This window comes from Lepus europaeus, chromosome 1 (assembly GCF_033115175.1).
Source record: "Lepus europaeus isolate LE1 chromosome 1, mLepTim1.pri, whole genome shotgun sequence".
NCBI classification, from domain to species: domain Eukaryota; kingdom Metazoa; phylum Chordata; class Mammalia; order Lagomorpha; family Leporidae; genus Lepus; species Lepus europaeus.
In genome coordinates, this window is record NC_084827.1 from 132,610,735 (window position 1) to 132,628,113 (window position 17,379).

General features: G+C 36.0%; 1 protein-coding gene across 1 annotated transcript in view; it reads right to left on the reverse strand.

The window, feature by feature from the left end:
• The window catches only part of COL5A2 (collagen type V alpha 2 chain), a 143,332-nt gene extending 127,372 nt beyond the window's left edge, over positions 1-15,960 (reverse strand). Inside the window, exon 1 of the mRNA XM_062189006.1 lies at positions 15,656-15,960. Coding sequence (XP_062044990.1) covers positions 15,656-15,764 — 109 coding nt within the window. The 5' untranslated portion in view covers positions 15,765-15,960. The remainder of the gene's footprint in view (positions 1-15,655) is intronic.
• Between the last annotated feature and the right edge of the window lie 1,419 nt (positions 15,961-17,379).

Sequence of the window (17,379 nt, forward strand, 5' to 3'; positions counted from 1 at the left end):
AGAGAGGCAAAGAACACAGCTAGCCAAATATAAATGCTGGCTCCATGTTTTTAAGTTCATTGTGATGTCTACAAAATACTTATGCAAAATTTAATAATGTAATTAGGCAATGATCTAACAATAGAAAGAAGGCACTTGAGTGAACCATTGAGATAAGTATATTTTGCTTTACATATTAGTCACAAACACTTATTGAGTATTTATTATATTCTTAGCACTAGATCTATACCTGACTTTCTGGGTTTGAGAGATAGCCTTGAGTCTCATTAGCATAATTAATTTGTCAATGACATTTACAGTATGACATGTGAAAATAAAACCATGGATAGCACATAGAAAGATCTAAGGTGCTACACTTGAAGAGGAAAAAAGAGGGGCTGGTGCTGTGGCACAGTGGGTAAAGCTGCTACCTGCAATGCCCGCATCCCATAAGGGTGCCAGTTCGAGACCTGGCTGGTCCATTTCTGATCCAACTCCTTGCTATGGCCTGGGAAAGCAGTAAAAGATGGTCCAAGTCCTAGGGTCCCTGCACCCACATGGGAGACCTGGAAGGAGCTCCTGGCTTCAGATCGGCTCAGCTTTGGCGGTTATGGCCATTTAGGAAGTGACCCAGCAGATGTAAGACTTTCTCTCTCTCTCTCTCTCTCTCTCTCTCTCTCTCTTTCTCTCTCTGCCTCTCCATAACTCTGCCTTTCAAATAAATAATCTTTAACCAAAAAAAAAAAAAAGGGGGGGGGGAGGGAAAAGATGTCTGGAATATCTGGAATATTCAAAAAGAGTTCAAAGACAATGAATATCAGATTTGATTGAGAACTGGAAGGATTTGGCTATGAAAGAGAAAATGGGAACGTCATAAAAGAAATAATAGTCTTAGTACAAATGACACTGCTGGAGTGTTCCCTCCACTGAGACTTTCCCTAACTCCCACACCAGCCCTCTTTCTTGTGTTTCCCTAGTATCGTTCATCCACCTCCACTACAACACACCTCATAAAGTATTAACCTTGTCTTATTTGTCTCATCCCCAAGCTAGACAAGCAACTTCATGGAATTAAGAACCAAATATTTGTTTCTGTATCATCCAGTAAAGTGCCTGATAAGCAGAGGCACTCTGTACATGCTTACTGACTAAGTGAAAATCACTGCCCTGTAGGTTGCACGGAGGGGATACATGGTGTGGAGAAGAGTAGTTTCAAACAAGACACCATCATTTGATATCAAAGCATCATTTCTTTTAAAAAATGGTCAAGTCATTCAGAAGCATCCAAAGCAAATTCCAATGTCATTAAAACTTTTATAATGGCTTCTGAGGAAAGGAATTTATATTCTACAAAGAAGTAAGTTTTTGTCAAATGTTTCATGACAACACAGTATACCTCACTTTTAAATAGTCCATTTAACTAGAACCTGACAGTTTTCTCCCACTGAAATTTCTGATTTAATGTGGATATTAGCATTTGTAATTTTCTAAATAAGTTCACAAGACTTTTAACATGAATATGTCATGCACCTGCATTAGATACACACAGCTACTATGCAGACATTTAAGAGAGGCTTTTTTCTCTTTTCCAGAATGTTTACAGGACACAACTAGTGTTAGTGAAGGAAGGAAATGGGAAAGAGGAACACAAAACTGGAATCCCATTTTCCTGGAAAAAAGAGAGTGGTAAGCAGCATGACCCAAAATATTCTGTTCTCAAAATACCAGTGGAGGTAAATCAAACTTTCTACAAATTCATACTATAATAATCTCCCAAGAAACATTATTGTAAGAAAGTAAGAAATTAAGAACAATCATAAAATAAGGAATAGAGACCAAGTAAGAAAATTCCATGATCTATTCCTCAGATGAAAGCCATAACCACTCTTTAATTGTCATTATTCTTTCTCTTCCTCCCCCTTCATCTATTATTCTTCTCATTATTATTAATAATATTATAGATAAAGTAGTAGTATAATAGGTTCATTAGATTCTTGGTAAAAATAAGGAGTTTCTCCACTGCATGGATAAGAAGGCATGATGTTAAACTCTCACAGCCAAACTGCCAAAAACTATGAGAGAAACTGAGTCTTACGATTGTAAAATGTTACACGTCACATGATGCATCCATATATTTCCTTTCTAACTGGAAAGTTCAACTTAACATGTAAATCTATACAATTTGATATCCATTCATTGGGGATTTTTCCCATAATCATCATTTCTTTAGCCAGAAACTTCTTATTGAGCCACTCACTGAAAAGCATAAATGGGACATGTGTTCCTTCAGGGAGCCAGTATTAGGGAAGAAATTGTACCCTGGATGACAGCGTCAAATCCTAAGTGAAGTAATATAATATATATTTTTCCCACACTGATTGCATGCATCTGATGGTTTCATTCATCCAAACATGTTCAAGAGACTCCTTGTGGTATTTCTGCACAAATCCAGCCTACGTGAAGGATGATTATGGAAATATTCCACAAGCAGACTTCCGAAGTCTTGTTGGAAAATGGTATTAAAAGATGTTTACTTTATTGCAAAAAAAGATGAAATCCAGATAAAATATTTTCATTTACACATCTTCATGAACATTTTGATGACACTTTTTATTCACAGGCTTTCAGTGGTTAAAGTGGTCCTGGATGATGTATCACAGATTTTGGAAGGCAGGAAACTGAGGCTGAGAGAACTTAAGTTGCTTGCACAAAATCATCGAGTTAGTCTCTGATAGAGCTGCATTTAGAGCGCAGGTTTCCTGTGCCCTGCTCCAGCTTTAATTTAGAAACTTTTCTTTAAAATTATTTCAACAATTCATTCATGAAAGAAAGTAACAGCCTATTTAGTTGAAGCTTTCATCTCTCTAACTGCATGTTTCTTTCTTCATGGGAGTCTTAAAATATACTAGAAAGTAGACAGGCCTGAAGGATGATGGAACCTTTGTCTAAACACTTGGCTCAGATTGTTGAGGATATTTGTCACCAGTTTAAACTTCTAGTTCCAAGTCCCCTTATGACCCAGAGAAAAGGGATACCATGCTGCCAACAGGCCCTTGGAGCTTAACTTTGATTTTGAGACAGGCTTCCTGATGAGACATGAATAAGGAAAAAGTAATCATAATAATGGTCGATTCAGCCTTCTGCCAGGAAGCTACATTTTTCCTTCTGGAGAGACTGCCGTCCAGTTAGATTTTTAAAAAATCACATTTTGTCTTCTAATAGGTTATATTTATCAAAGCTTCTATTTTTAATTTTCCCTACTAAGTTCTTATTTTGGACTCTGAGAACTTCTAGAAAATTATATAAGTGGGCTCTTTTACTTTCCTTAATTCAAGGTTTAAATTTTTGAAACAGAAAAAAACACTCTCTCTTTTTTTTTCACGTTATCATTTATGTGAAAGATTTTGTTGCATTTAGCTAACTTCATCATAGTGAAGGCATATTAAAATAGTAACACAACCTTTAGCTGATGAATTTCCACAGATATTATAAACTCTTGATTTTGAACTTGTAAGATAGAAAAATATGTATAAAGTGCTATCAAGTTGGATAAACGAAAGAATTAAAGCTGCAGCACACTGTATTTACAAGAAACTTACAAGGAAAAAGTCCTGACTTCATTCCAGTTTTCTGACTCAGGGTCAGTGCTGTTGGGACTCGATTGCCAAGTTGAGTTATTAGAAGTTGAGTGAGTTCACATAGCTGCTTACTCTTCACTGGCTGCTCAGGGAAAGGTGCGTGTCTTCCCTCATAAAGACACTGCCTCAGGGCTCAGATTAGTCTACCTTGGCATCAATAACGTATCAGGAAAATAAATGGATGTTTTATGTATAGAGCAGAGTTTCACTCTTCTCAAACAACTCTACCTGAGTCAAATGTACAAACAATTGTAGAAATCTTTACAGAGAAAAAAAGAATTAATATATGGACCACCAACTTTGTGAAAGGCATCCCGATAAAGGTTTTGGCCAGTTTATTTTCCTGACTTGCTTTGTGGATATTTAAGAGCTGAGTACAAGTCTGGCCCAAAGGGAAAAATGTAAGGTAAATAAAAACTCATTGTCATTTCAGATCTTCCAGTTACATTTTTCCTCCATATTCGACCTCTTCATTTTTTTCACCTGGTGCCTAGAATTCACTGCTCCCCTAGCTTTCCCACTATCAAACCTAGTAACTAGGAATGGTCTAATGGAGGTGATAGTTTATTATGGTCCAAGAAGGAAATCCACCCAAAAAGAACTAATAATATCCACATTTCTTCGGTGTCCATAAAGAGCCAAACGGTTTAATTCCTCTTAAATAGGCAGATGAAGAAACTGAGTCTCAAAGAAGATCAGTAACTTGCTCAAAGTCACATGGTTAGCAAAAGACAGTCAGAACTCAGAACAGGAGACTCCAAAGTCCTTGGCATTGTTAACAATATGTTGAAAGTAAACAGAAAAGAAGTTCTTAATGTAGGAATTACTGGCTATAGAAAGCTCTAAATGTATAAAAATAATAATAGTTGGGAACTTAGGAATTTCTCAGGAACAAAAAAATCCCACTGTTAATCAATATACTCTTTTTATTGCCTGCAGGCTTAATTGACAGTATACATGCTGTTAGCTCAAAAGAATAGGATGTGGCACTATTTATTTACTTATTTGTTACAAGGCACCATTTATTTATTATTTATTCTAAGATAGCTATGTTTTAGAACATGGTAAAAAAAAACAGAACAAAGAACACAAACTGAGAGATGACAAATTCCTTGAAATTCTCTAAATAAATCTCACAAGACAACATATAGATATAGATCAGGCCATACATCAGCACGGAGCAGTATATTTTAGGGGACCTCAGTGAGAGTCTAAAAGTCAACTATCAGCCAGTTTTTTTTCCTCCCTGTCAAAGAACCCTTGTCCCATGCACATGACACTTCCCATCCCCTCTCTCCTATCTTCCACATCCTGCTGATTGCCACAGAGGCATACGGTTATATTCAGTGTCACTTGAAACGCCGCTGAAGGTTTTCACAGTGGAAAAAAAATGATCTTTTTAAATCTGCCAAAGCAGGAAAGAGAAGACATTGCAAGCAGGGAGAGAAAGAAGAGGTGGCAGAAATACCCATTCTGAAATGGTTCCAGGAAATCTGTGCTTTGGGGAAAAGTCACTTCGGGCATACATGATGTGGCCTTTTTAGGGTTCAATCCTGAAAGAACTCAAAACTCCTATTTAGAAACCATGGGAATCTGGTGAGAAAGTTTCCATTTTGAATATAGGAAGAGACTTTCAGTTTCTGTTAGAAAAGACTTGTTGTCTTTCAGGAAGAACTGAAAGAGAAGAGCTCAAAGATTCCAAACTTAAAGGTAAGGAGATGGACATACTAATTACCATTATTTTACCAGCACATTGTGTCCCATAAATATGCACAATTATTATGTATTAATGAAAAAATTAAGAAAAGTGATAGGCTTGAAATGATTTTAATGTTAGATTGTGTAACTCTCCAAGGACACTTTGGGGTTTCTATAACAACTGAATTTCATCTTCCTATAGCCTAAACCACAATGTAATTAGAATAGTGGGATTTTCTCCTAGGGTCACTATGTCAACTAATTCCCACAGACAAAGAATAGCACACCAAGATTTTAAAAGGCAAGAAGCCATATAATGAACTCACGTTACAGGGAGTAATATTATTAAACCTGTACACTAAAGCAATAACTACAGAGTACAAGTGGCATGCAATTGTAACCTATGGGGTAAGAAATAAAAGGATACAGAATAATGTAGGTCAGACTAGAACTAAAAGTCTGATTTGAAGCAAAATTTGGGAAAATAATATGCAGATGGAGCTGCAGTGTGAGACACTAGTAAAAGCTAGGATGGCCTCAAAATCCTAACTGGATTTTCTTCAAACAGAAAGGAGGTTGAAAGCATACTTACCTTAAAAATTAAAATACGTAAAGTGGTTCTTACTTCTACAGCTTTGGCAGCCATATACTCAAAGAACACATGGCAAGAACATGAGGTGGCTCATGTGAACTGTACCTTTGGCAGGTGCAAGAAAAGTATTTATTTATGCACTGAATATACTAAAATATCATAAAGCATATTGACTTAATTTGGTCATTCTTCAGGTACGAAAACACAAAATATCCACAGTGGAACTTGGAGTATATTAATTGATTTACCTCTGAAAAGATAATTTCATTGTTATTTGGTCTAATCCACTACATAAATAAATACCTCCACTATTCCTTTTTTAAAATAATCAAAGAAAATCACACTATAATAAAACCTTCCAAGGATAATGGGAATGCCAATTGATTTTGGAATCTATGAATTGTGTCTAAGCAAAATTCACTTCAGTGATACTATGCTTAAAGCAGAAAAATACAAATCACACTTAAAACCTATCTAATCTAATCAGCAGAGTTCAAGATTTAAGGAGAAGCTGGTAAAGGGTTGGGGGGAAAATTGAAAAGCTTGTAGAAAGACATACCACTGTCGCACTTCAAGGCTTAACCTCAAGTTCCCTTGATAGAATTAACAGTTGTTCATTTGTTGACCTCATCGCTGTTTTTTTCCAGTATAAATTCATATAACAGAAAGCTCTTCACTAAGATGTCTCACTTGTCTCATAACGTGTAGCGCCTTTCGGCCTTCCTTACTGAGATACTAGAAAACTCGAAACTTCTTTGCAGTTCATCTTTCCATGGTAATCAGTTGGTCTCACTGTCTACCAGCCCATCCCACCAGAAATCCTAGCTAAAAATTGAACACTAATGTGAGACACAGGATCCTTGAATTAAATTATGTAGAATCATTTCTTCAAAAAGCTCTGAAAAATAATGAGGGGGGAAAATGGCTTAACAATACTTACAAACCAGCATAAATGAATCTGATAAGTTCTTCTACCACAGGAGCAAATAAATAAGCACATAACTGCTATTAGGAGAATTGAAAATAGTCAATCTCTATAAATAAATTGCATTTGCTATGGGAATCATTTGGATTCTCAGAATCCCAAAATGAAAAACATCTAAAGCTGATGGCCACAAAATAACCCTATTGAATATCAAAGATAAAGAATTCCATAGCTACATAAATTTCACTTCTTTCCCTCTAAGTTAACCTCATCTTTATTGCTTTTTTCCCATCTTTATTTGTAAGGTTGAAAAATTGAGAAGAAAGAGAAGTGCAGCAACATAAGAAAAATGTGCCTGTATCTTACATCCGTTTCTGCTTTCTGGAGTCAGTCTCACAAGAATCTCTGGGAGTGCAGAGAGTGAAGTAGATTAACAGCCTTTGGGAAATGAAGCAACTTGCTGCAAAGTCTGGGAAAAGACGGTCACTCCCACTACTGTATCCAAGTAGTCCCGGGAGCTGCCTTGTAAATCCCTGCCTAGTGAAGCAATTCCTCTCGTTCAACAGAACCCAGAGCAAGGCAAAGTGGAAAATAAGCTCCCACTTTATAACAGAAAATTTTATGACCATTATAGTTTCAGAAAATAAACTCTGAAAGAGACAAGGTTGGTAAACAGGCATGAGGTGGCACTGGGACATGGAGTGGATCAAGCTTGGCTTGTGCACACCCTGGGAACAATCACAGAGAATGAGAAGTATTTGTGGGTGTGAAACAGGAGAGGGACAGTGATGCTTCAGTTCATGGGGCCATCAGCAACTTTCCAGTGGGAAGAGGCTTTTGTTTTCCTTTTCTTTTGTTTTTTCCAGTAGTAAACCTACCAAAGGAGACAATACAACATAACCCTTCCATCTGAATAGTAATTTTTTTAAATTGGCTTAGAAAAATTTATGAATAAAATATAAAATTATTGGTGTATTATCAAAATGACCATACCAGAGTAGTAAATGAAATTTGCATGTTAGGTTTTACCTTTGATTTTAATCTGTTTGAGAATAGAAGTTGTTGATTTTTCTATAACATCTAACATCTTGGCTTTCATAATCACCCAATAAGTAATTGTTATTATTGCTATTAAGTGATATAGTAATATAATAATAATATCAACTACCATTTAATGACTTCCTACTTGCTGGAAATCATGCTATCATATAGGCGGTTTACATACATGATAGCCTGCATAATAATTATTTGAGATAAATATCATTCATATTTTATATATAAAGGAACTAAGACATAGGAAAATCAAGAAAATCACCCAAGAATCCACAAATATAATTTACAAAACATGAATTGAAATCAGTTCACTCAAATGAATGGTGGTAAAAAATTTGTTTAGATTTTTCACGAATAGTATTTACTTGGCATATATGCATGAGATAATTACCATACCTGGTATGTAAAGTGAATTTGTGACATGGCCCTTATCTCCCAAGAAACTTCCCAGAGGTCAATACTAACATATTTGAGGCACTTAGAGAGAATGTACATTTAAAGAAAAGGTTTATTTATTAAAAAGATTAGACTCCCCTAATTTCATAGAGGTTATAAGATTTGAGACCAGTTTTGAAGGAAAACGTCAACAGGGGGAGGATGAAAAAAGAAGCACAGGTGTAGCCAAATTGCAAAGGTTAGACATACAAGTTGGCTCTGACCCAATAAAAGATGATATATCATGCAGTTATCAATAGGGTTTAAGTCATGATAACAGAAATAATTTCAGGTGTTGATAGAGTGGAGATTACGAGTGGCCTTGAAAGTCAGTTGGATAATTTTAGCATTGTTACACTTAAAACACACAAAGAGTTAATGTCAATATAATGTGTTAAGCATGATGCAATAAAAAATGACAAATTGAGATTAAAATATTAGACTGGTAATAACATGATAAAAACAGGATTTAAGAATGCTAACCTTCTAGGAAATTGTGAAATGGATTCATGGGTCAAAGTGTCCTCAATATGATACAGTTCCTGCCTGGGAGAGGTGACTTAGAGCTGTGAAATGGCAAAAAGAGGTGCATTTAGCTCAACTAGAGAGAGAATGTAAATTCTGAGTAGAACCCGGACAGTAGATATTACAAAAGGAAAAATGAATGTATGAGTGTGTGAGTGCGTGAGTGTGTGTGTGTGTGTGTGTTGAAGGGTGGAAGCTACAAGCAACTCATTATTCTGAGGCACAGAATGACAAGTGATGTGACTAAGTAAAGAAATGGGCCAGATCAGGAGCACCTTGCATAGCATGCTAAGAACCTGGAACCCTATTTTTCCTCAAAGTCCCTGTGAGCAATGGAAAATTTTAAAGAGGGAAATGAAATGATCAAGCTTTAGTTTTATATCACAGTCAGAGTAGATCTGTATATGTGTGGGTGGGGAATAGGAACGTGGGAAACAAAGAGACATTTGAATGCTATTACAGTAAACCACGGATAGATGATGAGGGCCTGAACTGAAGCATTTGTAGTAGAGATGGAGATGATATAAATCTGAGAACACTTAGCAAGTAAAATGGCAGACACTGATTAGAATTGTACTGATTGAATGCCAGGTGGGATGGTGTAGAAGATTTGCTGTCATAATGAATATGTAAGAAAACTGATCCCATCTCAGAGGAAACACAATGAATTGGGTATTGCAGATGCTGAACTTAAAGTGGTTCTGGACCACCCAGATGAGAGTTGGATATACAACTCTGAAGTTCATGTGAAAGGTCAAGTTCAAGAGAGAGAGAGATCTGAGAAGTCCCAGCATTTAGATGTTAAGCAAATCACTTTTCCATAGATGGTCTAGGAAGAGGATATCCAGAATCAGTGAACCAAGTCCTTTGAGAAGAAAACAGAGAAAGGAGAAGGAGCCCATGAATGAAACATGGAAGTAGAGGTAGAAACTTCCTCCAGCACATTTCAGGAAAGTCTGCAAAGAGAAATAAAAGGTGACCTTTTGAAATATTGACTATAACAGCTCATGAGTCTTCCATGAGGTTTAGATCAAACATGCCATGAAATATTCACATTACTATATCTCTCATATTTAAATCTAAACTTTTCAATGTTGTAATTTCAGAGCAAGAACCATCAGTTCAAAATGAAGCATATGCATGTTCACATTTTTTTGAATACCATGTCAGGTAAAGAGACGGTGCATGAATTAGTCTTTTACATGGAGCAAACTGTGACTCCAAAAGATTTTATTCTGTGGCCACAGATAAACATGATTCCAATTTTCTAAGTACCAATTTCTCAAAGTTTCCTTTTGCTGTTTTTGCCTCACATCCTGCATTGTGTACACATATAAAATAATTTAAAAAGTGAACGATGAATCTCAAGCTTTTGCTGATAGTGCTGAAAGGGGAAATGTTGAAAATGAAAATTTTTTACTCAACTGGAAATCTATTTGAATAACAAGAGTTCTTTGCAAAGTAGAATAATTCATCTAAGTCTCCATTAGGGAGATTTGGGTCTGGAGTTACTTTTCCAGAAGTGATAGTGAATTTCCAGAGGTCAGTGCTGTGGCGCAGTGAGTTAAGCCACCATTTGGAGTGCTGGCAACCCATTTGGGTGCTGGTTTGAGTCCTGGCTGCTCCAGTTCCAATCCAGCTCCATTCTAATGTGCCTGGGAAAGCAGTGGAATATAGTCCAAGTACTTGTAGATCTGAAAGAAGCTCCTGGATCCTGGATTTGGCTTGGCCAAGCCCTGGCCATTCCGGCCATTTGGGGAGAGAACCAGAGGAATGTCTTTCTTTTTCTCTTTCTCTCTCTTTCTCTCTCTCTCTCTCTCTATATATATGCATATATATATATATCCTTCTTTGTAATTATTTCAAATAAATACGTAAATAAATCTTTTCTTAAAAAAGAAGCAAAAAGGGCTTAAAATGACCCACAGGTCATCATTCATGCCATATTCACCGCAGAAGGAGACGCAGTTTAGGGGCTAGTGTTGTGGCACAGCAGGACTGGAGCCAGTGCTCCTATATGGTAGGTAGGCATTGTAAGTATTGGCTAACCCACTGCACCACAACACTGGCCCATAACTTGGATGTCACATAGCAAAAAACAAACAAACAAACAAACAATAAAAGTAAAGATTTTACAATGGATTATTTATGAAGAATAACTAGGCAGCTTTACAAGTAAAGTGAATAACTACAAACCAAGTTATTTTCAAAGTCACAATGTGTAGACTTGGAACATATAAGCCAATGATTCACATTAAGATCAAAAGCAGGTCAAAGATTTATTACAGTGGTTCACTGATGTGAGTCAGTCACTTGTAGAACTTTGGAAAATGCAGATTCCCAAACCCATTCCAAACCAACTAAATCAGGATATTTGGAAAGGAGAGGAACCTAGAATCTATATTAGTAACAAGATCTCCTGACCTTGATACATAGACTGCTTACCAACTAATTTGAATCCTGGTTGAAGTACACATTGTATTGGTTTATATAAAAAATTCACAAAATCTATCTGTTCACCTATCTACTTATGTAGGAAAATATAAACTCCTTAACAAAAAGATTGACTTTACTTTGGATAGACAGTATAAGTACTTTATCTAAAGAGTATAAGACAGTATAAGTACTTTATCTAAAGAGAATTAGGAAAGAAAATATAGCCTAACTCTTAAGTGCCTTCCAGGGTCCTTAGCTTTGCAGTGTGCTCAGAAATGAACACTAATCAGGGTGGATCTGCTCATTCAACTATATTCTGTTCTTTGAAAACACAAGATCTATCTCACTAAAAGTGGCCAATGCATATGCTTATTGTGGCCCAAACTGTGGCTGTATTTGAATAGCCATTCTTTCTCAAACCTTCCACAGCATAACTATTTAGTAGAGTACATTGCTAATTCCTATGGCTAGTACATTTCTAGTCTCCCTTGCTGCTGTGTGTGACCATAACACTAAATACAAGTTTAAATGTAATGAAAACTGAAATGTTTCTCTAAAGGGTTTGGGGGAGAAGGGTCACAGCTTTTGTCTCCAATCCTGTATCCAAATGCAGAAAGTTTAGGCAGTGGCTGGAGCTCCATCAGCCATGTAGGACCATAAAATCAATAACCACATCCTACAAATATGGCGGTAGAGAGCTACAAATGGCCTAATTTCCTGATGACTTTGTAGAACCAATAGACAAGCCTTTCACTGCCTACTTAAAATCTGCTACATAAGAGAAAAAGAACAGCCATTTTTGATTTACTGCATTCTGTTACATGCAGCTGGACATAAATTAAAACATTTACTATGAAAGAAAAATCTAAATGTCTTGCATAATTCAAAGTACTTATATCAATAGTAATGAATTGAAAACAATTTATGAATGGACAGCTACCTTAAGTTCCATATTAATATTCTATGCAAACTGCAAAATGATGCTATCAAAGCCCTGCCAGGTGTTAGGCACCTGCATCTTCCTATTCCTCTGTGCAAAAGTGCAAGAGATCATGATGTAGAAAACACTATGAGCCCCTCTTCTCTCGTAATGAGGAGTTGGCTTGGTCGCAGGATATCAATGTAGGATTGAAACATGAGTGCTGCAGATTTATGGTTCATGAGCTAAATTTGGCACTAAGATATATTTTATTTGGCTTGTACAATGCTTTCTAAAAATGTTAATTTTGAATGCTTTAAGGTAGACATGCATCTTTGTTCTGCAGAAGCCTCATCATCTCCTGTGACACTCAACTCACTTGGTTCACTTGTTTATGTAACCTGTCAGTCCTCTGAAAGCAATGGTGTTTAGAGCATCTGGAAATAAAATAGTACATTTCTCCACCTTCACTTTTCTCTATTCCTCCTCTAGAATTGAATAAAGTGGTTCATACCTAAGATTATTCACATAAATAGTGTATGCATATTTTTCTAATAATAAGAATATATATAGCTCACTAAATGTTAGACTTATGAACTTGACTGTAATTTTTTTGTATTTTTTCTTACAAAAAAAAATGTGGAATATTTCAAAGCCCCCTACCACCACACACACACACACACACAGAGAGAAAACTTTTGAAAAGCTGATTTTGTCTTTTTAACTCCCTGATTTTTATTACTGAATAGTTTCAAATAAAGTTAGCCTGATTCCCAAATATCATTCTTTTGATTTCATATAATTTAAAAATTCAAATCAGCTCTAAATTATATATTGAAAAATGGCACTATTTTGACCTAAAATCCCTAAATTGCATTTACTCACTTTTTCAAGGTTCTTAAGATTTTTAATTTACACATAAACTCATACATACTTATGGGGTCCAATGTGACATTTGATACTTATATACAATTTACAATGATCAAATCAGGGTAATATTTCTTTGTGTTGGAAACTTTCCATTATCATACATATATATTTTTGTCATGCAGGAACTCAGCTTTTTAAAAATTTACTGGTAAATAACCACAGTCACATTCATAAAAATATATCTGGAACTCGTAAAAAGACAAAAGTAAAAGCTTATAAACATGTTGATATTTGTACACAAAATAAATACTATAATATATGACATTATAGCTAAAATTTGAAAAATGTATTCTTGCTTTGATGTGTGCCTTATATATTTCTCTAATTTAAAGTATTTACCTAAACTTACTCTTCCCTAACTCAATCTCACATGAAGTCTCTAAATTCTTAAACTTTCATTAAGCTTGTAACATGTCTGAACAAGGGAAATAAAATGTTGCCAAGTATCCATACAACATCAACTTAAATCAAAATGTACATGGTAGGTAATAGAAAAAAGCTAAGTAACTCTTAATACACTGGATTCTGGAATTCTTTTCTGTATCATTTTAAGTAGTTACTTTTTTTTTGCTATTGAGTTTTATCAAATACACGCTCTTAGGTTGAGAAATAAAAGGGGAATTTATTATTTGCAATACATATGAAAGCAATTACCCCTTCTCTGTAAAATCTGATGTTTGGAATTCCAGTTTCTGTGGTGTTTAATTATACTGAGGGTAGAGGGGTTGATTTGGAGTTGGGAACTTCTTTGTACCAAGCATCACATTCCTAACATTTATGTAAATTAGTATTAAGGAAAACTCACTCAGTTTTCAGAAATACCTACATATAATCACAACTATTTGGGAAAGTCTTTTGGCATATGGCCTATTCCATATATCTTATTGAACATTCTTTTCATTTGTTCACACATTTAATTACTTTCAAGCTTTACAAAAGTAAGTTATAATGTTAACAAGAGTTGAAAAAGAAAGTTGTATTACATTTTTTTAAAGTTGATTGTTTTGGTGGGAAGGGGAGCAAATCGTTCCTTTTATATTCAGATTTTCTATTTGTATTGTAATTTTGCTGTATTTTTTCCTTCACTTTCCAAACTTCAACTTTCCATTCAGTTGTCGGCCCCACCATACCAAGTGATATATGCTGCTCATATCATTGCAAGGAAACTCAAGAGTTTACATTTTGCAAATTGCCTCATTTTCAAAAAGTTCCAAGATCTTAGAAAGTGCCCCCTCTATAGGACTCCTGACGGACTGTTGAATCTCCATTTCCAGATGCTTATTTTCACTTTTTAAAAGTTTTTAGAACTTACGCTCTCTAGATTAATTTTATAAACAACTTGGAGCAAAAATGCACAGAAGCAGCTAGTAAATATGTATTTATTTGATATACATGTATGGACAAGTGTAGCTGTGTGTGTATATATATATATATATATATATATTTGAAAGATAGCAACTGAAAATGTTAATGAATGTGCCAAGTTTTAAAAGCTTGAGTTTAATGTTAAACATTTATAGAAATCTGTAATGGTATATTAAAAAGGAACACATATCTTTATTTGAATTTTCCCTCCTCAAGAGTAAGGATTTAACAATCAGAGAAACCAGTTTAAATATTGTCTGTTCTATAATTCATGCATTATGTTGCTTAACTGTAACATATAACCCAACCCTAATATATGCAAATTGCATAGGAAAAAATTCGTTAATCAGGCAAGATGTGTCTCTGAAAAAAACCAAAACCAAAAAAAAAAAAAAAAAAAAAAACTTTGCTCTAAGGGATACTGCCCACACAAATAGCCCATGCCAAATAAGTTGTATATAAGGCATGCTGGTTTCCTGCTTCCCACCATCCAACCAGGGAACCACCGCTGTCCTGATGATCGAGTCACTCGGGTGGGAAAATACCACTGTTTAAGAAATCTGGCTTCCATCAGCCTCTGTCACAGAGAAATAAACGAGACTCCCGCTCAGTAAGCAAAAATGCCTTTAAGCTCACAAATGAAAATGGTGAAGAAGTGTAAGTCTGTAAAGAGAAAGGAACAGAAGACAAAGACAAAGGCAATTCAGAGCTATCAGAGTTGCTGCAAAGGTTTTTTTAAACAAAGAATTTTATGAAGCAGCTGAAGTTCAGTACAAAAAGACTCCACCCTACCCAGCTTCTGCAGCAACTTTTTCTTGCTCTGAAAACTCCAGCCCTCAGAACACAACTCCTCTAAGGAAAAGTGCCTTTAGGGCTCGGTTTTTAAGCTCTCTTCTTTGAAACTTCCCACCCTTACACTAAAGCAAAAGAGCTTAATCGTCGACTTTCCCAGAAACACTTAGTAATGTACTCTCCAATGGCAGACAGGGAATCTCCGAACTTAACAAACATCCCAATTGTCTTCTGAGCCGTTTCCCAGGTGCAAATCTGTCAGCCCCTTTCTCAAACTTCAAACCAGAACCTCCTCTTCATGCTCTTCCTGGGGCTTAACATTCCATCTCTTTCCCAAACCGTGCAATAAACATCACAAGCAAACTCACCGGCAAAATCGCCATCCTCGCCTTCTTCCTGGGCTTTTATTGAGACAAATTGCCCTAATAAAACAGTAAGAATGAGGAGAGGTCTTGCTTCCACCCAGTTTGCCATCATATCTAAATATTAGACATGTGGGTCCTCCTGGGCGTGAAAAGTCGATTCTAGGTTATTGTAGCACCATGAAGGCAGCTGAGGGGTCCTCTCTCGGCACCAGCCCCAGGGCAGCCTCTGCAAACCCACTTTTTCAGCACCGGCTCCAGCACCGTCTGCGGAAACTTTTTTCAAGCGTTGCAGCTTTAAATAGGAAGAATGCTGCCTCCACTTCTTTTCCTGCCCCTTTTCAGCTTGTTCAGGCTCATAACCATCCAGTGTCTGCCAAGCAACGGTCTGATTGATGGTAAACAACCAAATCAGAACACGCGTCTCCGTGCCTTGAACTTGCCCTATTTCAGCTGTGTTTCAAGCATAGATGGGGCTTAATAACGGAAACAAACTTTTATTTCTTTCTTTTTATTTTACTAAGTCTGTTAGAAGCAAAGAATCCTATTCTTCCAGACCGCCCTCCCCCGCCTCAACCCTTCCCCCAAACACACACCCCTTAACTTTTCCACTATTTGCTATAAAAGACATTAGGGAGGAAATACAGCCCTTTAGCCCAGTTTTTAAGATTTAAATAATTCAGGACTCCCTTGTCCACCTTAAATCTTCAAAGGATCAATTTTAACCCTTTCATTTAAGTACATAGGTAGGATTCTTGTTCCTTTCTTATATCCTGTTTTTTTTTTTTTTCCTCAATATTATGAAAGGGTGATGTTAGAATGGAGCTCAGGTAAAATCTAGGTAAGGACACTGTTTCAGGTAACTGAAATTGTGACAAATCATACTCTGAATTAAGAAAATATGAGAGGACTTCAAAAGTTTTATGGAAAATCTGTACTATAAAAAAATGCATGGATTTTTAAAAGTTTTGTGCCAAAATAAACTTTACTTTGAAATCAATTTTCCATAAACTCTTTCAAGTCCTTCATTGGTCCTCTCCTAATCTTTTCACATCCCCTGTTAATGGACCACATATGCAGGTTCCTCTTTTTTGTAGAAAGTTTTGTTTTGTTAGAAAAATAGTCTGCTAAGTCATTGTAGGAGAATAGGCAGAGCACTGCATTTGGAAGCAGCAAGGTTCAAACACCAGCTCTGCCACTCACCAATTTTGTAAATAAACCTACTCCTTTACTTCTCAACTCTCCAATTTACTCCTTTGAGAAAAGGACTTTGCCCTGACCGATGCTACAGAGTTGAGTGACACTAAAATGAACCATATATTATTAGCTAAGTTCCAAATTACAAAGAGCTACATAAGCATAGATAGCAGTGTCATTAACCCTCAACCAGCTTTTTAGGAAATATGACAATCACACAAGCCTTTCAGTAGCACTATTTATAAACTTCTCCTCCAATTTCATGCTTAACAAGATCTTAATGATGTCAGCATTTTACATAAACTAATAGATTTGCTACCTTGAATCCCTCTAGAATCAGAATGGATGTTCTATACCATACAGGTGAGTCAATTGCTCGTAATTATTTATCAATGATTGGTACCTGGCACTGTACTAAGCAAAAGAAGGAAAGGATGACACACACAACAATAAAAGGCCACCACCTTCAATGAACATATGTAGGTGCTGAGCAAATAAATTTACATGAAACAAAGATATATAAGCCACTGCAT